Source organism: Zootoca vivipara, chromosome 17, assembly GCF_963506605.1.
Source record: "Zootoca vivipara chromosome 17, rZooViv1.1, whole genome shotgun sequence".
Taxonomy (NCBI): Eukaryota; Metazoa; Chordata; class Lepidosauria; order Squamata; family Lacertidae; genus Zootoca; species Zootoca vivipara.
Genome location: NC_083292.1, coordinates 14,342,232 through 14,363,504, shown reverse-complemented (window position 1 = coordinate 14,363,504; position 21,273 = coordinate 14,342,232). Strand labels below are relative to the sequence as shown.

Below are 21,273 nucleotides of genomic sequence, written 5' to 3'. Positions count from 1 at the left end.
CTAATTTCTTAAAGATTAAAAGCTTCCCTTAACAGGGCTGCCTTCAGATGTCTGCCTCTAAAAGTCTGGTAGTTGTTTTTCTTTTTGACATCTGGTGGGAGGGCATTCCACAGGGCGGGTGCCACTACCGAGAAGGGGGTCACTGCCTGGTTCCCTGTAACTTGGCTTCTCGCAGCGAGGGAACCGCCAGAAGGCCCTCGGCACTGGACCTCAGTGTCCAGGCAGAGCGATGTCTTGTGTTACCCATACAAAGGAGGGGGAACCAGCGATAAAGAAAGCTCATTGAAAACAGGAGGTGCTTCATTGATAAGCCTGGAGGCAAACTTCTTTTATTTTCTGCCAGGATGCATGGGAATTAGTGTTTCCCATGAATCCCGATTAGGGATGAGGGTGGACCAGAAGTGGGGACCAATGACAAGGAGTCCTCACTGAGGTCAGGAGAGACCTTGCTATTAAGGTCTGGAGGCAAGCATCTTTATTTTCTGCCAGGATGCATGGGAATTAGTGTTTCCCGTGTCTCTCGATTAAGGATGGGGGGAGAAAGTTGATTTAGTTTATGTTTGGGTTGTTAATTATGTAACCATTACGTTATTCCATTCCATTCATTTTAATGCAAAGAAAACTCTATGCAAATTGACGGGGGGAGCTATAATCAACTATGTCTCATTTACAGACTGAAAACAACAATTGGATTGATTTCGCTTCTGGGCATGGGACAAATAAGCGAACACCCTCAATTTCCACCCCCATTAACAGTTCTTTCGGAATTCTCCTTTGAGTGTGCAAATATAGAGAGCACAAACTGCTCGGAGAGCTTCTTAACTTTGACAAAATAGTGTGCTCCCCCGCCTTCAAATTTTCCTTCCTGGAAGAATCAAAGACTTCATCAGTTGGTTAAGATCTGACGCATTGGGACAAAACATCCCCACCAGTCGTCAGAGAAGACACAGTCATCTCCCGCTGCTTATTTTTCTGTACAGTCAATCTCGTGACGATGCCACTTCAATCATTTCGCCAGGAAGCTGCTGGGATCGGCAGAGTGACAGGCCTTCGTTCGATGGCTTTGAGTGTAATTGAGCTGTTGTGCTCCCGCAATGGAGGGCGTGCTTGGGATCCTTGTGAACCGTACTGATTGTTAAACTGGCAATTTACAAACTCTGACACAAATAAAGACAGTCAACCCTGTCTCCCGCACACCCCACATATCATCTTCTCCCCCCCTCCCAAGCCCACACTTTGCTGTTGGCTCATCAGAACCAACTATTCTGTGAAACAGCACGCCTTTCAAGATCTAACAAGTGACACCCCCCCTACCTGCACATCCCAGAAACACCTGGATATATTTTTGTTCCGACAGGCTGTCCCAGCTGGATGAATGGGTCTTTACCACGAGTGTCCGCTTTTTAGGGTTTCTGTCTTGATTTAAATATATTTTCTGCTTTTGATAACCTTATATGTAAATTTGCTTTGAATTGACCGTAAGGTGGCAAGGCAACTTAAGGATATGCTGATCCCAACCACCAGAGCGGGAGACATGCCCCATCTGCACTATAGGTTTAAAGCAGTTTCATACCACTTTAAACAGTCATGGCTTCCTCCAAAGAAATCTGGGAACTGTGGTTTGTTCGGGGCTCTGAGAGTTGGTCGCGAACAACTCTGGGGTTGTGGCGCTCATCTCGCTTTACAGGCCAAGGGAGCCGGCATTTGTCTACTCCACAGACATTTTTTCCGGGTTATGTGGCTAAGCCGCTTGACTAAGCCGCTTCTTGCACAACCAGAGCAGCGCACGGAAATGCCATTTACCTTCCCGCCGGAGCGGTACCTATTTATCTACTTGCACCTTTTGACGTGCTTTCGAGCTGCTAGGTTGGCAGGAGCTGGGACCGAGCAACGGGAGCTCACCCCGTCACAGGGATTCGAACCGCCGACCTTCTGATCGGCAAGCCCTAGGCTCAGTGGTTTAACCCACAGCTCCACCGTGTCCCCTGAGAGTTGGTAGGGAACCACTATTTCCTGAACAAAGACCCACAGTGGTTTAACAATTGATCCTCTTGCTATGGAACTTTGGGAATTGTGAAATTATAATTCCTCATTTAAATAGCAAAAGTGTACACATTTTTAGCAGAAGGGACCTTTTGTTAAGGGTGATGAGAGTTGTTAGGAGACCCCCTTAGTCCCTTCAGAGAGCTACAATTCCCAAAATCCTGTGGGAAGAGGGGTTAAACTTCAGAATGGTTAAATAAGTAATCCCTATTATTCTCCCAGGCCCAATCTCACCCACTCTTGGTACGCTGCTGAAATTAGGATCAAGGCTAATAGGCCAAAGATTTTGTTAAAAATCAAAACAACCACACACAGCAAAAGTCTAATTTGTGAGAAGCATGTAGGTGTTTTTTTGTTTTTCTATTATGCACATTGAGATCCAGCTGGCCACTTCTCAAAGCTAATTTTGGAACAGGAGAACTTTCTTTGTCCGTACTAAATTTAAACCTGCAATTAGAGAGAACAAAAGGGGGGAATTTCAGTGTCTCCTTAACAGGTTTGCTATTTGCAGAAGAGCTCAATTTCCTTGGGTTTCTGCTTTCCTGACAAATGATGGGGGGGTGGAGGTTTGCCTATTCTATCTGTTTTTCTTAATGGGATTTTCCTCCTCAGAGCTCCTTTGAAATTTAAATTGGAGGGATTGGCAGAGTCATGCTAAAAGCCCCAGGAGAGGACTGGAGCAAAATCTACTGTACGCAGCAGGCCTAGGGAAAGTTAAGTAATGCAAACTTCCAGTGGTGCAAATTGGAAAGGAAAGTGGATTGTTACCAATGGGATTTTCAGCAAAATGTTGTGACGCAGAATGGTGCTGCTCCAGGTCCCAGAGACCCTTTCGGGCCCTCAAAGTGTCCCTATTTTCCAGGGACAGTCCTGGATTTACAGAAGCCGCTCCAGTTTCTGATTTGATCCTGGAATGGTCCGCTTTTCCTTAGGATGTCCCTGTTTTCATTGGAGAAATGTTGGAGGGTATGGACCCCTGAGCAAAGAAGATAACTAACTATACAACCTTCAGAAGACCCCTGAAGGCAGCCCTGTACAGTGGGCGCTCGGGGTTGCAAACGTGATCCGTTCACAACTCGCATCTGCGCACACGCAAGTCACAATTTGGCGCTTCTGCGCATGCGCAAAGCATGATTTTGTGCTTCTGTGAATGAGCACGCACGCTGAAACCCAGAAGTAACCCGTTCTGGTATACTTCCGGGTTCGGCGCAGAGCACAACCCGAAAAAATGCAACCTGAAGCAGCTGTAACCCAAGGTATGACTGTATAGGGAAGTTTTTTAATGTTTCATGTTTTATTACGTTTTTACATATGTTGGAAGCTGCCCAGACTGGCTGGGGCAACCCAGTCAGGTGGGTGAGGCATTATTATTATTATTATTATTATTATTATTATTATTATTATTATTATTATTTGATAGGAATACATTCCATAGCCACTGAACATGCTCAGTCTTCATTTGGCTCAGGGGTCCCCACCAAACTAAGGCTCGGATGCGGCCCAATCGCCTTCTAAATCCGGCCCGTGGACGGTCCAAGAATCAGCATGTTTTTACATGAGTAGAATGTATCCTTTTATTTAAAATGCATCTCTGGGTTATTTGTGGGGCCTGCCTGGTGTTTTTACATGAGTAGAATGTGTCCTTTTATTTAAAATGTATCTCTGGGTTATTTGTGGTGCATAGGAATTCGCTCATATTTTTTTCCAAAATATAGTCCGGCCCCCCACAAAATCTGAGGGGCAGTGGACCGGCCCCCTGCTGAAAAAGTTTGCTGACCCCTGATTTGGCTGGCTGGTGTCTCTCTCTCTCTCTCTCTCTCTCTCTCTCTCTCTCTCTCTCTCCCTCTCTCTCTCCCCCCCCCTCTCTCCCCTGCTTGGTACTTTCATATTTATCTGTTTGTTAGATTTCTACACCACCTTTCCTCCAAGGAGCACGAGGTGTTGGCATACATGCAATAAAAATGACCCCTGCAGGGGCCCTAAAGAGTGCGGGGATCAGAGAGGAAGGATCAGGCCCTTTTTGGTCGCTCCTGTCCTCATTTTGCTTCCCTGCTCCGATTGCCAACTCTAAGGGGAAGACTTGATCGATCCTCTTCTCTGTAACTCCCCATTCTAACCTGGGGCAAGTTGTGGAGTGGAACAGGGGTGACAAGCTAATGTGGCAGCTCCATCTATTTTTCACAGCTCTGCTCGCATCGTATTTCAGTCGCTCTCAGCCTATAATTAGTTCCTTCTAAAGGACCATCAATTGATCATTGCTTAGCTTGACAGAGCAGAACTTCCTCCAGGCAGGGACAGAATAAGGATGTAGGAACATAGGACATTTCCAGATACCAAGTCCAACCAGCTCAGGGTTGTCGACACAGACTTGCAGTGGCTCTCCAAGTATTCAGACGGGGTTCCCTCCCAGCCCTGCCTGGAGATGCTGGGGATTGAAGCTGGGACCTTTTGTATCTAAAACCAACTCTCTACCACTGTCAAGGACTGGGCAGAGGAGGAATGGTGGAGACAGGGCCGTCTTAAACGCCCCTGCCGCTGTGGTGCACCGGATCTCTCCGGCGCCCTCCCGCCCCATTTCCCAGCGCAGTGGGCGGGTGGGCACAGCGGCGGGCGGGCGGGCAGGCACAGCGTGATCTCTCTGGTGCCCTCCCGCCCTGTTTCCCAGCGTGGTGGGCGGGTGGGCTCCGCGCGCAGCGCGGCGCCCACAGACGCAGCTGCGCAGCGGACCGGCAGATTGGCCGGCCAGCGGGCGGGCGCAGCTCGTGGCGCCTTTCTGGCGGGCCGGCGCCATGGTGCCCTGCGCCACCGGGGGTCTACCTAGAGCCGGGCCTGGGTGGAGACCGCCTCCCCAGCCTAAACTTCCAAAAAAGAAGATAGTTCAGAATTACAACGGGGGTTTGAGGGAGGTCATAGCTCAGAGGCAGGTGAGGGGGAGAGCTGAGAGATAGGAGAGGAGGAGGAAGAAGCACCAGAGGGGGGACAGCTGATGGACACAGTGTCTTTAGAAAGCATTCCAAACCCGCCCCCCTCTCCCAGAACCCGGCAGGCATTGAAAGTAGGAGAGCAGAGAGCTCAGAGGCAGAAGGCACATCTCAGCACCCGTAGTGATGGCGCATGAAAGGAGAGAGGGAGGGGGTGGAGACTCACTCAGAGCAACGCCATTATTCCAAGAGGCTGCATTTCTAAGCCTCTCCCTGTGAATATTGAATAAAAAGCAGCTGGTAAGAACTTTCCTTGTCTTATCCATTCCTGGCAACCGACTGTGTGGGTTGGATCGTCTGATGCCTGACAACCACTGAGCTGAGACTTGTGGGTGGGTGATATGTGTGGATATCAATATATGACTGAGATGGGTCTCCTGATCTTGAAGGTTTTACCAGGTGAGCTACTGTCCTGGGATAGGGATAGAAGTTCTTCTTAGGCCACCCACTCACCCACCCTCCCTGGGCTCATAGCATACTGGACGTATTATTAAAGAATGGCCAGGCTGCCCAGGTAATGCAATCAGTGACCATTATAAGGTAGCCTGGCAAACAGGATTTCTGGTGTAGACCGCCTCCTCTGCAGTAGACCGCCTCCTTCTGTGATGTATGTATGATGTTTTGGTGGTGATATTGAGCTACAGGGTGGGCAATTTCAAAAGTCTATATAAGGGCTTGCGCACCATTGTTCAGAGTTCTCATCCGTCCTGTGTGTGGTAGTGGGGACCCTGTTGCAACAGTTCCTTGACTAAAGATCAGGCTTACTAGCCGCTTTGCTTTTCAGTTTACTCTGGTTGGCTTGTGTTATTTCTCCTACTGATAGGGAACCCGCTTAAGGACTCTATACGGGCTCTGGAATACCCCATAAGTGCAATGGAACAGGTTTTTTTTCTTATAACAAAACTGAACCCTGGGAAAGCACTCCAGCACCATGGCATCTTTTGCTACATGGAGATTGTGGTGGGTACAACACTGCGTTCTTAATGTTGCCTTATTGTTCATGCATGTGCATTTCACGGCATGCGCACTTACGATGGAAGTGTGAATGTACCTAACAAGGACTTCTTATAATAATAATAATAATAATTTATTATTTATACCCCGCCCATCTGACCGGGTTCCCCCAGCCACTCTGGGCGGCTTCCAACAAAATATTAAAATACAGAAATCCATCAAACATTAAAAGCTTCCCTAAACAGGGCTGCCTTGAGATGCCTTCTAAAGGTCTGGTAATTGTTGTTCTCTTTGACCTCTGGTGGGAGGGCATTCCACAGGGCAGGTGCCACTACCAAGAAGGCCCTCTGCCTGGTTCCCTGTAACTTGGCTTCTCGTAGCGAAGAAACCGCCAGAAGGCCCTCGACGCTGGACCTCAGTGTCCGGGCTGAACGATGGGGGTGGAGACGCTGCTTCAGGTATACTGGACCGAGGCCGTTTAGGGCTTTAAAGGTCAGCACCAATACTTTGAATTGTGCTCAGAAACGTACTGGGAGCCAATGTAGGTCTTTCAGGAACGGTGTTATGTGGTCTCGGCGGCCGCTCCCAGTCCCCAGTCTAGCTGCCACATTCTGGATTAGTTGTAGTTTCCGGGTCACCTTCAAAGGTAGCCCCACATGTTGTTCTTCCACATGTTCAACATCATGTTGAACATCCACAGGAAGGGGCTGCCCGAGACACATAGCAAAGCAGATATTTAATATTTTGGATGAGGAATAAATGGGACAGAGGCCTCCCATCATGGAAAAACTAAGAACTCTGGATTTATTCCTTATAACTTCAGTTTACATCGTTTCGGCTTTTGTTTCACATTGTGCGTTATGTTCCCTCTTCCCCAAAAGCAGATCACGAACATCTGGCAAAGTTGAATGTTTGGCACAATTCTGTTCCCAAGGCTGCCCCCAACTTGGTGAGTCAATTGTGGGGCTACGCTATCCATTTCAATGGAACTACAGTGGTACCTCGGGTTACAGACTCTTCAGGTTACAGACGCTTCAGGTTACAGACTCCGCTAACCCAGAAATAGTACCTCGGGTTAAGAACTTTGCTTCAGGATGAGAACAGAAATCGAGTGGCGGCGGCGGGGCGGCGGGAGGCCCCATTAGCTAAAGTGGTACCTCAGGTTAAGAACAGTTTCAGGTTAAGAATGGACCTGCGGAACGAATTAAGTTCTTAACCCGAGGTACCACTGTATACACAACTTGTAGATTGAGGTGTGTGTCTTATAGGCTAGACCAGCCTTTCCCCACTTTGGTTATTGGATGCTGATAGACGAAACCCCCATCATCTTATAATACAATAATGTTGCCTCCCAGCTAGGGATGATGGGAGTTCTAGTCCAGCAACATCTGAGAATCCAAATCGGGCTAGATTACTTTTCCAAGACTGACAACAGTCAGGGGGGAATTAGGTGCAAGTGACACTATTTCTGTATTGGGGGGGAGAGAAAGTGTGCTGAATTCAAATATCAAGGATGCTAATTTTTTGTTGCTTAAGCACTTGGCCGCCATCTTGGAAAATGGCCACCAATATTGCGGTTTTTGGTTTCTGCAAGTGGTCTATCAAACCTATCAAGTTTTTTCCCCCATCTTGAATATTTTGCAGCTACCTTCACAAGGGTTACATGACATTAGCTGGCAGCAAGGCAGACGCGGCAAAATGTCTAGCAACTTGGTTAATGGCAAAGGCACCAAATGACAAGGACACTGTGACGGCTGGAGCATTTGCTGAAGTGAGATTATCTAAGAACAAGTTAGATGCAACATCTTTATGATGGGGCTCCACACAGGGAACAGCTGACCTGGTCCAGTTCTGTCCCCAAAGCAAGTCAAGGGCAGGACTAATGTTTCATTAGAGTTTTTGGAACCCTAAAAGAGCACCTTGCTATATACATAAGTTGTCTCTATATATTCAGCCTAGTACTATTGATATGCAGGGACGCAGGTGGTGCTGTGGGTTAAACCACAGAGCTTAGGGCTTGCCGATCAGAAGGTCAGCGGTTCGAATCCCCGCGACAGGGTGAGCTCCCATTGCTCGGTCCCAGCTCCTGCTAACCTAGCAGTTCGAAAGCACATCAAAGTGCAATTAGATAAATAGGTACCGCTCCAGTGGGAAGGTAAACAGCGTTTCCGAGCGCTGCTCTGGTTCGCCAGGAGCGGCTTAGTCATGCTGGCCACATGACCTGGAAGCTGTACGCTGGCTCCCTCGGCCAATAATGCGAGATGAGCGCCGCAACCCCAGAGTCGTCTGTGACTGGACCTAATGGTCAGGGGTCCCTTTACCTTTTACTATTGATATGCATGAAGCACCATGTGCTTTCTGGAGGGTATATCGGAGAATTTTGATAATTGTGTAGGTCACAACTTTTGTGATAACATAAACAGGCCACCTTTGCTGGAAAATGCAGAAAGATTAACAAGGTCAGGCACCAGAAAATTTGGCATCCTACATTTTTTGATTCAGCACACTTCCCCCCCCCCTTTTTTTTCTTTTTTGCTAAGAAACACCAGTTTGCCACTAATTCCTCAGCAATGCCAATGGCATTTCTGGACGCCTCCTCGGGATTTTGAGCCAGTCTATTAACAGGATGAAAGCACCTTTCCCCAAAAAATAAGCAAAATACAATTGTCAGATGTTGCGTTCCTTTCTTGTTGCCAGTTTTGTTCCAACTCATTCAACGTTCAGATCAGCGGCTGGAAAAGGATCACAGTGAAGAAGCATGGATATGAAGATGCCACGAAGCCATCATCAATCATGATTATTGAACTGGATAGTTGGCCGAGGCACCTAGGAGGGGCCGGAAAGCTGGCCAATCAAAACAGCCAAAAACAGAGGGAAGAGATGATTGACAGCCAGTGGGGAGCCACGGCTAACGGTGGCGTCTCTGGAAGCATAGACTTTGCGACCATGAAGAGGCTGTGGTGGGCGGAAGTTGTTGGTCATTTTCAGGGAAGTTGTTCCAGCGCTTTTGTAGTGAAGGGTGTTGACAAATGCATTCAGCTAAATAGAGGGATGAGAGAATGGTTTAGCAGTTACTAGGGGCTAGGTGCTGGCATCTATTCATTTAGAAAGATTTGTAAACCATTTGTCATAAGACGCTGAATGTGGAAAGTGTCAGTTTGCCTTTCTTAATGCAGAAAGCATTGATCTGATGTGTAGAGATCTTTCCTATTCTAGTAAATTCAAGAGGGTTCTGGAGGTGTCTCCGTGTGAAAGAAACAAGCAGAAGGTTCTTGATGTTTGGGTTATTCCTTCAGAGAAGCCGAGTTCAGCTGGCTTAAACTGGTCCTGTTATCTCTTCTGTCAAGGTCATGCTGGCTATAATAATAAGGCCAGAAGGAGCCTCGGTTTCACTTTCTCTTTCTATCGCTCTCCCTTCTGGTGTGGTGTCCTGTACATTGTATGCTTAGTGTTGAGGTTTAGACTTATTACAGTATAAGTTATTGTAAGTTTAAGTTAAACTTAACTGCAACTGGATTTCTTATGGACTGTGCCAATCCTGAACATACCTGCCAAGTTCCTGCCGGAAAAATAAGGGATCGGCAGACCGGAAGTAGCGCTGCCGCCATTTTGGAACTGGGTAGAGCAGCACCAGAAGTCGCTTCTGAGCGTGCTCTGCCCAGTTCCAAAATGGCCGCCGCGCCGGAGGTCGCTGGAAAAACGGGGGTTTCCCGGGGAATACGGGAGACTTGGCAGCTATGATCCTGAATGTATTGGATTTGTGACCATTCTGCTCATTTGCCTTCAGTAGCAATAAAGCTCTGCTGGATGGAATACAATGGCCTCTGGTCGATTTTTTGGGAATCCTGCAACGTGTTTAAGTTTTTACTCAGCTAACTATAGATTGGAATCTGCCTCTGGATCAATACTGAATAGAATTTCAATGACATATATCATGACATATACCAATATATCACGACTTATACCAATATATCACGACATATACCAATATATCACGACATATACCAATATATCACAATGCTGAAATAGGGATGGATCTCTGTAGAGGCATTGGGCTGGCTTCACGGTTTTTTCCTGCATCGTGATTTTTGCCGGCACCTGCTCTTGCAATTCGCTGCCCCCCTTCATGAGGCAGGGGAGAGCTGAGCTGGCCAAGTTAACAGGGGCTGCAGGAATCGAGAGAAGCATTGGCTGGCTTCACGGTTTTCCCCACTTTGTGAGTTTTGCATAGCACACACTCACACATTGTGATTCACAAGATATCGCCAGGTCAAAAATTATGAAACCAATAACGCAATATGGACTTCAAACCACTGTGGCTGACAATGGCTGCGTTTTTGACGGACAGAGGCAGTATTTCTTTGAATACAGGATGCTTGGCTAGATGGGCCATTGGCCTGATCCGGCAGGCTCTTCTTGTGTCATTTTAGATTGGGAGCCATTTTTGTTTTTCATAAGCCACAGCCTTTTTTGGGCTAAAAGGAGAGACAAGAGCAGCAACATAGAGACATACAAATGTTTTGTTTTCTCACCTGTGTCTTGCTGATTGGGATGTGCTCTTCGAACACAGTCCACTGCACCACTTCTTCACAGTTTGGGGTGGTGAGGGAGCCCTTGTAGCGATAATATTTGGAGAGTAAGGCCATGTTGGGGAGGAGGTTGCTCAGAGAAAATGTGGAGGCCAACTCGACATATTCCTCTAAGCAGAGAAACAGAAACAGAGATTTGGGGTATGAGGAAGGGAAACGAGAACTCCATTTCGAATGGAGAACATACAGAATCACATTACCGTAGGGGAAATTGCTTTGCTAAAATGTGCCCGTGAGGGAAATCCATACCAAGATCCTGCTGAATTTTCATGAGCACTTTTATTAATTTTTTTAATGAATTGATGTGAAGAGGGAAACATAAGACTACAAAAGTAAGAAACTGGATTTCTGGAACAACAATGGGATATCCGCTCCACCTAGGGCAGTGATGGGCAACCTTTTGAGCTTGGTGTGACAAAAATCGCCAAAAAACCCCAGCAGTGTGTCACTTCGAGAAAAAAAACCATAATTCCGTGATATGTATAGTTTAAATAACAAAAATGTATAATTGTAATATATAACTGTAAAAAAACCAAAAACTAATTATTTAACCAAAGCAAACCAGAAACCCCAGAGTTGTTGAGCTTTTGGGGGGGAGCTGCTGACCAAAGTTTTAGAAGTTTTTTTGGGGGGGTGCAAAAGTTGCTTTGCTTTTGGGGGGGGATGCCCCAAAGCTGCTGCACTTTGAGGGGGGGTAGAGAACAGAAATGAATGACGAATAATACCTTCGCTGGAACTAACTCGCAGCACCGACATAGTCTGCCAAAGCGCAAAAAAAACCCAGCACAGAACGGGTTAAAAAATGAACGTTGTTACACCTAATCATCGTCTGCCGAAGCGCCAGAAAAAAACAGCACAAAAAGGGTTAAAAACCAATCTCTGGCTACCAGCAACAACAACAACAAAAGAGGATCCGGGTTTTAACAGCGGAGAAAAGCTGTAGCGTGAGGAGGAGCGGGAGAACAAAGGGGGGGGAACAACAACAGCACAAATGGGCCGATGGGGCGCGTGCCAGCAGTGAGGATTCTGCGTGTCACGTCTGACACGTGTGTCATAGGTTCGCCATCACTGACCTAAGGCATGATGGTTAACAGCAACAACCGGAGGAAAGAAAGACATAACATCTTACAAGGACAGGAAGAAACAGCATGGACAGAATAATTGCCACACACAGGAAGAACGAAGATATAGTTTGAGTTCCTCACTTGTAGCTTTATAAATCATTTAATGTGTCAACATGAATAGAAGTTATTAATATTGCAGTTGTTGTATAAGGGATTATTCTTACGACAGGAATGTAATGGAAATTAATTATTATTAATGGAAATTAATAAGATTTTGGAGCGCAGAGATAAAGCAAAAAATCAATTCATCAAATCTAGCACACGGGGAGCCAATTTATCTAAATTATATAATTCGGTATTTGAACAATTGGTATCAATAATTATCTTATAACTTGCCATTGTTATAATGAGCCTATTATTGGATTGTAAGTGAAAACCAATAAAAAATATTATTGAAAAGAAAAGAAACTGAAATTGGTAGATTCACCCAAACTTACTGGCATGTCTCTTTCCCTTAGGCAATAATCAATTGGTACCAAGCACTAGCAAGATCCCCAAAAATGTATGGTGGGCGTGTGGCCCTGATTCACCAAATCCAAGCATTCTAAAGGATTGCCTGAGGCTCGGGGCTCACCTGCACGAGTGATATTCCTCAGGCCAGTGACGATGGTGTTGTAATTGGTATTGTCTGTATCAGATACCTGCAGAGCAAAAATCTAGTATGCATCTTTGGTACTCGACCCATTGCAAATTCCCTTCGCCCTCAAGCTGTTATCCCCACATTGTATCCACAATACAATACAAAGTATCCACCCCACATTGTAAACATGGCCTCCGAAAACCTTGTTTCAGGTACAGTGGTGCCTCGCAAGACAAATTTAATTCGTTCTGTGAGTCAATTTGTTTTGCGGAAAATTTGTCTTGTGAATCCCATAGGAATGCATTGAAATTTATTATTATTATTATTATTATTATTATTATTATTATTATTATTATTATTAATTTTGCCCATAGGAACGCATTAATTGAATTTCAATGCATTCCTATGGGAAACCGCGATTCGTTAGACGAATTTTTCACAAAACGAATTTATCTTGCGAGGCAACCTCCGATCACAAAGCCCATTCGTCTAGCGAAAAATTCATCTAGCAGGGCATTCGTCTAGCGAGGTACTACTGTACTTACTTCACTTAGAATTTTGCGAATGAACCTAAATTATGAATCAATAGATGGATGGATGGATGGATGGATGGATGGATGGATGGATGGATGGATGTATAGATAGATGATAGACAGATAGATAGATAGATAGATAGATAGATAGATAGATAGATAGATGATAGCAAATGGACATATATGGATATACAGTATGCGTGTCTGTAGTAGGTACTTTAAATAACGTTAACAGCAGCTGCTTCTTGGGAGATACCTTAAACAAGAAGCTCAAGACAGCAAGTCCATTGGGGTGCCCTTTGGCTTCTGTGATGGTTTTGTACTTGGTGTTCATGTGAACAAGGTGGAGCTGTGGAAAACAAAACAAGAGTTATTCAGAGCAACTTTGGAGATATTCATTCACTGGAAGACTTTAAAGCAGGAGAGGGGGATCAACTGGGAGATCCCTGGGAGAATTGTCGCAGGTTGACAAGGGGTTCCAATTCCCAATTTGCTTCACAACGAACGGGAGTTTTCCCTGCCTAAATCCGGCAGCTGAAATTAAGAGAGTTGTCTAAAAAAAATGCGAACTCAGTTGAGTTCTGGTCTTGAAATCCAAGTCAAAGGTCTAGAACAGATAGGGTTGCCATATTTCAAAGAGTAAAAACCAGGACACCCCAAAAGTGTGAAAATCTTTGATTCGCCTAAGACCCAGGACAAATCCCCCCCCCCAACGAAAATTACACCTTTGAAATCCCGGTGGTTTGGACATATGGCAGCCCTGATAACAGAGCTTTCCAAAGCGTGTGTTGCAACATTTGTGTGTCGGCTGCAGTGTGTAGGTGTGTCGCACGAACACTCCTCACGTTCCTCCAAGGGCTGGAAAGGGATTCGCTCTGGTTTGCTAGTAAAACTGAACTACTGTGTCACGAAGCGATGCGTGTCTAAAACGTGTGTCACCAGCATGAAAAGTTTGGAAAGCTGCGGTCTAGAATGTGCTCCAAAACACCCTATTATTTCCTTCTAACTATGGTTACGCTTCAAACACTATTTAGTAAGACTACCGAAAGAAACTTTGCCACAGCCACTGTGATATCATTAGACTTGTCGCCCAGAAGATATTTAGTATAGTATGCTTCAGTTTTACCCGGCTGATTTCCCAGTAGGGGTTTAATCAGTAGGTCCCTAGCTTGCTCATATTGTCTGCAATGCAGTACGATATGCCTCATAAAATTGATGTCCTGAGAGCATACACAGAGCCTATTCTGATAAGGGATGCCTCTTAGTCTGCCATTTAGCACTTCTGATGGAAATACATTTAATCTGGCCTTGGAAAAGAGACGCCGATAAGTTGGTACAGACAGATTTCTAAGATATGGAGGTATCTGAAAATCGTACCTGTAATGAATTCCTACTGCTATTGGGCCACAGATAACAGGAGATTGAGATCGGAGGTCGCTATGTGATATGTCCCAGAGCCTTTGCCTCAGAGATTCAAGGGCAGTATCATAGCCCCAGGTGGTATAATAAAGAAGGTGGCATTAAGACTAAACAAATATAGTCTCGGTCTCTCTCTCCCGGGGGTTTTCTGTATGAATCTGTATTTTATTCTGAATCTATGTTACGGGTTTTTGGACCGCAATAAAGATTATCATTAGTCCACTTCACGCGACGGCTCGGTCTAAATTTCTGACCCCACTTCTATCAAAAACTGCTGACGGAACTCAGGAAGCTAAATTAATTTACCTACTGAATGAGGATGACCCGAGTAGATCGCTTAGGGTCGCTAGATTTTTTATTACTGTTTAATTTCATGAGAAAAGAAATGAAACACTGCACAACCTCGATAGTTTTGTCAAAACCAAGAATCATAAGGGGAGTTAAATATGATGTATATTAGATTTATATGATGGTTTAAATTAAGATCTCAGGCGGATTATTTATCCAGTATATGGGTTAATTTAAATGAAACAAATGTTATTAATGTGTTATTTTTTAAAATTTTAAATATGGCTCCCAACTTGGAAAATTGTTTTGCTGTGATTAATGTATGATGAATTGTTTGTTTTTGTTTTCTGTTTTGTTTTTGATACGGGCCAATGGCTGCAATAAACTAATTACATTACAATAAAGATTATCATTATTATTTAGTAGTCATGGAGAATCCTGGGAACGGCGGTTCGTTAAGAGTGCTGAAATCACATATAAAGATCTAATAGAGGAAAAGGAAGGGAAGCTCCAACTAAAAGGATATGAGGAAATAACACATCTCCTGATGGGATGGATTCAATTCCACCAGATAAATAGTAAATTCAATGAGGACAAAACACAAAGAGGATTTCTGGATAGACCTTCGCTGCTGGGGGAACATTTATTACAAAATAACAATAAGATCATATCTAAAATGTATAATGTCCTACTCGAATGGGAAGTTAAAGATGAATTAACAAAGGAGACAATGATTAAATGAGCAGCAGATTTGGGGGAAACAATTCAGATAGAACAATGGGGAAAATTTTGGAATGTTTACAGCCTCTGGAGGAATAAAGGAAAACATGATAAAAATGTTTTATAAATGGTACTTGACACCTGTAAAAATACACAAAATGTATAAAACAAAAGACAATTTATGCTGGAGGTGCCCAACAGAAACAGGGACCTTTATTCATATGTGGTGGCAATGTGAAAAAAAAAATTGGAATCAGATGTTTGAGGAAGTCAAAAAAATATTGAAGTATAACATAAAGAAGAATCCTGAATATTTTCTATTAGGAATGTTAGATGGAGGTATCAATAAAAAGGATGAAAAAAATATTTATTTATGCAGTGGCAGCTGCAAGAATAATGATTGCCACGTATTGGAAAAAACAGGAAATTCCAAAAATTAGCGAGTGGCAGGAGAAACTATTTAGCTATTTAGACCTAGCGAAATTAACAAATTCGATCAGAGAGTGTAGTAAACAGAAATTTCATCAGAGTTGGGAGAAGTTTGGAGATTATATGAAGAGACATTGCCCTACATTAAGAACCTGGATCTATTTCTAATATTCTGTACTGTTTGTAAATTATGTGTATATGAGTTATTATTAGAGAAGCATATAACGATAATGGAAGCAGTAATCAGCCTAGTCTAATTAACCTGAGATGAAGATAAGTGGAAGTCGTTTGGAGGGAGAGGATAAATTTGTTTGTTTGATTGTTTTGCTTGTAAGCTTTGTATGTTATGTTTATTTATTTGATTTGTAAATTTATGATTTGTCAACTTTTATGTATATTGATTTGAACTTTAATAAAGCTATTTAATAATAATAAAAAATGAAATCACAGAGCTGCAACTCCCAGCACCTTTAACAAATGACAGTTCCCAGGAGGCTCCATGACTGTGAAAGGGACGTGATGGTATGAGCGTATGGTTTGGATGGGACCTATATGTCTTTTCCCCCTACTCTCGCCACTTCAGCTATCTCTACGGAATTGCTCTGTACGTCATTTTGCAGACCAATCCCACTCATACCTACCAAGTTGCTGTGGGAGATATAAGGGACCGTACCGGAAGTAGAAGACCGGAAGTAGTGCTGCCGTCATTTTGGAACTGGGCGGAGCATGCTCAGAAGCGACTTTTGATGCTGCTTTGCCCAGTTCCAAAATGGCCGCCGTGCCAGAAGTCGCACTGCAGCCATTTTGGAACTGGGCAGAGCTGCATCAAAAGTCGCTTCTGAGCATGCTCCGCCCAGTTCCAAAATGGCCGCCACACCAGAAATCGCTTCCATCGCACCAGAATAAACCGGGAAAAAACAAAAAAAATCTGTTTTTTCAGCTGAGAACAGCTAGAAAAACGGGGGTTTCCCTGAGAATACGGGAGACTTGGCAGCTATGATCCCACTTCCCTGGCACTATTGTGGCATTTGACATGCTGTCCCCAAGATGGCCAATTGTAGCTCCGAGGTAACACAAAACAAAGCACCTTGGTATATTTTTACAACCTGTTTGCATACTCTGTATTTAACAGTTAAAGATAATCGAAATGATAGGACTAGTTGCCCGTAATCATCCCAGAGTCTTTTTTTTTAATTAAAAAAAGAGAGAACCCTTTCATGTCATCCTCATTTCAACTATCATGATGAATGGCTGGTTTGTCCATCGTTTAGCCAGATCAAAAGGTAGAAACGCCAGGGGTTTTGCCTAATTAGTAGCTTCTTGCTAAATATAATACAGAGAGCTGATGTAAGGTTATTCACTGTACGCCATTTAATGGAGTGGCTGTTCCCTATTCTAACAAACAATATCAGAACCTTGTCTCCACTTCTACCCGGAAGGTTGGAGACAGAACAGCTTCTAAAGAGATCAGTCTTTGAAAATTGGAGGTGGTGTGGTTATGGGGGCCATTTAAGGCACTGTCTTTCTTGATTTCATTTTATTGTACTGCTGTATTTTTGTTTTGTTTTACACGAACCTCTTTGAGCACTTGGGGGAAACGTGGCCTACAACTGTGATTATGACTAAAAACACATTCACACCACAGATTTACAGCACAATTTTTACTTATTTCTTGCATTTATATACACACACACCCTTTTCCTCCAAGGAGCTCAAGGTGGTACATGTGGTTTGTCTTTGTCCCCCCCCCCCCATTTTAAGCACAAATCAACCCTGCAAGGGAGGTTAGGCTGAGAGGGAGTGACTGGCTCAAGACTACCTGGTGAGCTTCATGGCTGAGTGGGGATTTGAACCAAGGTCTCCCAGGCCCTAGTCCAACACTCTAACCCAGGCATCCCCAAACTTCGGCCCTCCAGATGTTTTGGACTACAATTCCCGTCATCCCTGACCACTGGTCCTGTTAGCTAGGGATCATGGGAGTTGTAGGCCAAAACATCTGGAGGGCCGCAGTTTGGGGGATGCCTGCTCTAACCACTGCACCACACTGGCTCTCACAAGGATACCGCTTCAAACAGTCATGGCTTCCACCAAAGGATTCTGGGAAGTGTAGTTCGTTAAGGGTGTTGAGAGTTGTTAGGATCAACGAGCTGCAGTTCCAATAGTTCCCTGGGGAAGTTAAAAAAAGGTAAAGGACCCCTGGACGGTTTAGTCCAGTCAAAGGCGACTATGGGGTTGTGGCGCCCATCTCACTTTCAGGCCAAGGGAGACGGCGTTTGTCCACAGACAGCTTTCCGGGTCATGTGGACAGCAGGACTAAACCGCTTCTGGCGCAACAGGACACCGTGACGGAAACCAGAGCTCGCGGAAATGCCGTTTACCTTCCCGCTGCAGTGGTACCTATTTATCTACTTACACTGGCATGCTTGCACACTGCTAGGTTGGCAGGAGCTGGGACAGAGCAACGGGAGCTCACCCCGTCACGGGGATTCGAACCACCAACCTTCTGATTGGCAAGCCCAAGAGATCAGTGGTTTAGACCACAGCGCCACCCTGGGAAGAGGGAGGGATTGTTAAACCAGTCTGAGAACTGTCAAACTGTGAGAGCGCCCTTAAAGAACCTCATCTCCCAGAATTCTCTGGTGGAAGCCATGACTATTGAAAGTAGTATCCTAGTGATTTTAATGTATAGTGTGAATGTGGCCTATGACTATTCTAAAGGTAAAGGGGCCCCTGACTATCAGGTCCAGTCATGTCCGACTCTGGGGTTGCGGCGCTCATCTCGCTCTATAGGCCAAGGGAGCCGGCGTTTGTCCGCAGACAGCTTCCGGGTCATGTGGCCAGCATGACAAAGCTGCTTCTGGTGAATCAGAGCAGCGCACGGAAATGCCGTTTACCTTCCCGCCGGAGCGGTCCCTATTTATCTACTTGCACTTTGATGTGCTTTCGAACTGCTAGGTTGGCAGGAGCTGGGACCGAGCAACGGGAGCTCACTCCGTTGCAGGGATTCGAACCGCCGACCTTCTGATCAGCAAGTCCTAGACTCTGTGGTTTAACCCACAGCGCCACCTGGGTCCCATGACTATTCTAGGCGTGCCCATTTCAATACCACACGACCTTGCTAAGGAAATCAAAGTTGGGAAGCTCAATGTACCTCCATTGGGTACTGCTGACCATCAACGGTGTGCTCTGAGCCATTTCGACTGAGGTCCCCCCAGTGGAAGTGGAAATTGAAGGCCCGGTACGTGTCCTGAAGTCCTCCTTTGGTGATGTTAATTTGATCTGCAGCAGATGCTCCATCTAGGTTCATGACAACTGCCAGGGAGGCCAGGTCAAAAAGAGAGAGTTCAGAGACAGACAGTACTACACTAATGCAACAGAAGACCCCAGAAAGGTTCTCCAAACCTGCATTAGAAAACACTTGGCCCAAGGTTGTTTATGTATGCCTTTACTGCAGCCTGTGCTTTGTTAGCCCAAAAATGAAAAACGAGTGAGGTCCCAACCAAAGAAGAATGGCAACTCAAGTTGACAAAATATGCGCATATACTACAGTGGTCCCTTGACTTACGAAGTACTCGACTTACGAAATTTCGAGTTACGAATGAAAAAAATGGCCGCACGCTTACGTTTTTGCGCAGCCAGGCGGAGTCCCCCCCCCAGTCCCCGGGGCAGCCCTGAGTGGAATAATAACACAGGACAACGTTTTATGGGATTAAAATTGGCCACAACTTTATTAAAATTCAGGTGTAGGAAGACCTTGGCGCAGGCATTGGGCGTATATCCCTCCCAGCCCCCAACCGTGGGTGGGGTGATCTTCAGGGTTGTCCAGCATGAGTGGGGGTTGGGCTAACTCTGGAGAACATATGTTCAAGCAGATAGCCCGCCCCCCCCCAATCGCCACCGCTGGAAGGGGAGGGCAATAACAGCCAATTGGCATCACCAAATGCCCCCCCCTTTTGGCCCAATTACGGGAACCCTGTTATCGCCGCCGCAATGGGGCGGGGGGGTTACCGCCCCCACGCCCCTCCCCTTTATGTAAATGACTAAAGGATTCCGCCCAAGGCCTGCATCCGCCAAAGTTGTGACGAATTGCTACGGGAAAGGCGAAACCTGCCAATGCAGGGAAATTCCTTTCCAGCCCTGAATCCGCCGGCTGCTTCCCAAGAATGGCTCCTCTTCTTTGTGTGCAGGTAAGCCTACCTGACCCTACCTGGCCAATCCCTCTGGCACGCCTACCTCCGGCCGGATTGGTCGGCTGACTGAGTGGGCGGCGACTCCAGCCTCCGGCCCCAGGTAGCCAGTGCCAGCCTCCAAACTTCCAGAACTGCCCCAGGGATCCCTGGGGGGGGGGCTGCACGCGACTGCGCAAAATGCGCCTCCCCTTTATGTTGGGTAAGCGGTCATTTTCGACATCCGAAAGGAAAACCGTTGCGGTTTAGATGGGGTTTTCTCAACTTACGAATTTTAGATGCGGTTTACTCGACTTAATGAATTTTTCCGTTTCCAATGCATTCCTATGGGAAACCGTTTTTTTCGACTTACAAACTTTTCGACCTACGAATGTGCATTCGGAACGGATTAAATTCGTAAGTCGAGGGACCACTGTCTTTGTAGACTTAACATATAAAATAAGAGAACAAGAAGAACATACGTTTAGAGAAGACTGGAAAATGTTTATTGAATATATGAGGGGGGAATTGTGTACACTTGAAAACATTGGAAGCATTAAGATAAATTCAACAGTGTAAATAAATTTTGATGGATGTAATAATGGAATACTGAATGGTTTAGTTTATATAAGATACGCAGGGGTTTATGTTGAGCAAAATGAACGATGGAAAGAGAAGAAGGGAAGTTTTTGATATTTTAAGGATGCAAAAATGAGTACTTTAAATTGTAAAACAGAATATATATATATATATATATATATATATATATATATATATATATATGAAAATACTTGGCCCACATTCACTGTGATGCCCAGTTAAACAGTCATGTATTTGCCCAAAGAATTCTGGGAGCTGTGGTTCAGTAAGTGTGCTGGAAGTTTTTAGGAGACCTCCTATTCCCCTCAGTTCCCCAAGAAGCGAGATTGATAGTTAAACCACTCTGTGAATTGTAGCTCTGGGAGGGAATGAGGTATCTCCTAACAACTCTCAGCACCCATAACAAGCTACAGCTCCCAGAATTCTTTGGGGCAAGCCATTACTGTTTAAGGTGTTCTCATCGTGCTTTAAATGTATGGTGTGAATGTGGCCTTGGAAAGCATATCCAGAAAAAGCTGTGTCCTCTCCATTCCCACCTGAGTGTCCATCGTTCATCAGCCTCCACCTGCCAGGAGGCGCCTGGTCGTAGCCTTCAAACAAGATCTCATCGAGGTTCCTGTCTCGTTGAGTTTTCCTTCTGTCGATGTTAATGGGTGACTGGTTCTCTCCCCCACAGGTTGTCGAGATGTCCTTCCAGTGCAAAGGACCTAAGGAGAAGGGAAGAGTGAGGTAGAAAGGAAGAGATGAAATCCTTACTCTACAAAGGGTGGAGAAGCAAAGCTTCTTGTCGGAAGGAAGGTGAGGGAAACCTTTGGCCTTCCAGGGACAACCTGATCACTATAGTCCA

At 45.2% G+C, this 21,273-nt stretch overlaps 1 protein-coding gene across 1 annotated transcript in view; it reads right to left on the bottom strand.

Moving 5' to 3' along the window:
* Window positions 1-8,616: 8,616 nt before the first annotated feature.
* LOC118076171 (carbonic anhydrase 15-like) overlaps window positions 8,617-21,273 on the bottom strand; it is a 35,383-nt gene continuing 22,726 nt past the window's right edge. Inside the window, exons 4-9 of the mRNA XM_035098783.2 lie at window positions 20,963-21,133; window positions 18,812-18,972; window positions 13,061-13,153; window positions 12,266-12,332; window positions 10,511-10,677; window positions 8,617-9,017 (exon numbers count right to left, since the gene is read on the bottom strand). Coding sequence (XP_034954674.2) covers window positions 8,805-9,017; window positions 10,511-10,677; window positions 12,266-12,332; window positions 13,061-13,153; window positions 18,812-18,972; window positions 20,963-21,133 — 872 coding nt within the window. The 3' untranslated portion in view covers window positions 8,617-8,804. The remainder of the gene's footprint in view (window positions 9,018-10,510; window positions 10,678-12,265; window positions 12,333-13,060; window positions 13,154-18,811; window positions 18,973-20,962; window positions 21,134-21,273) is intronic.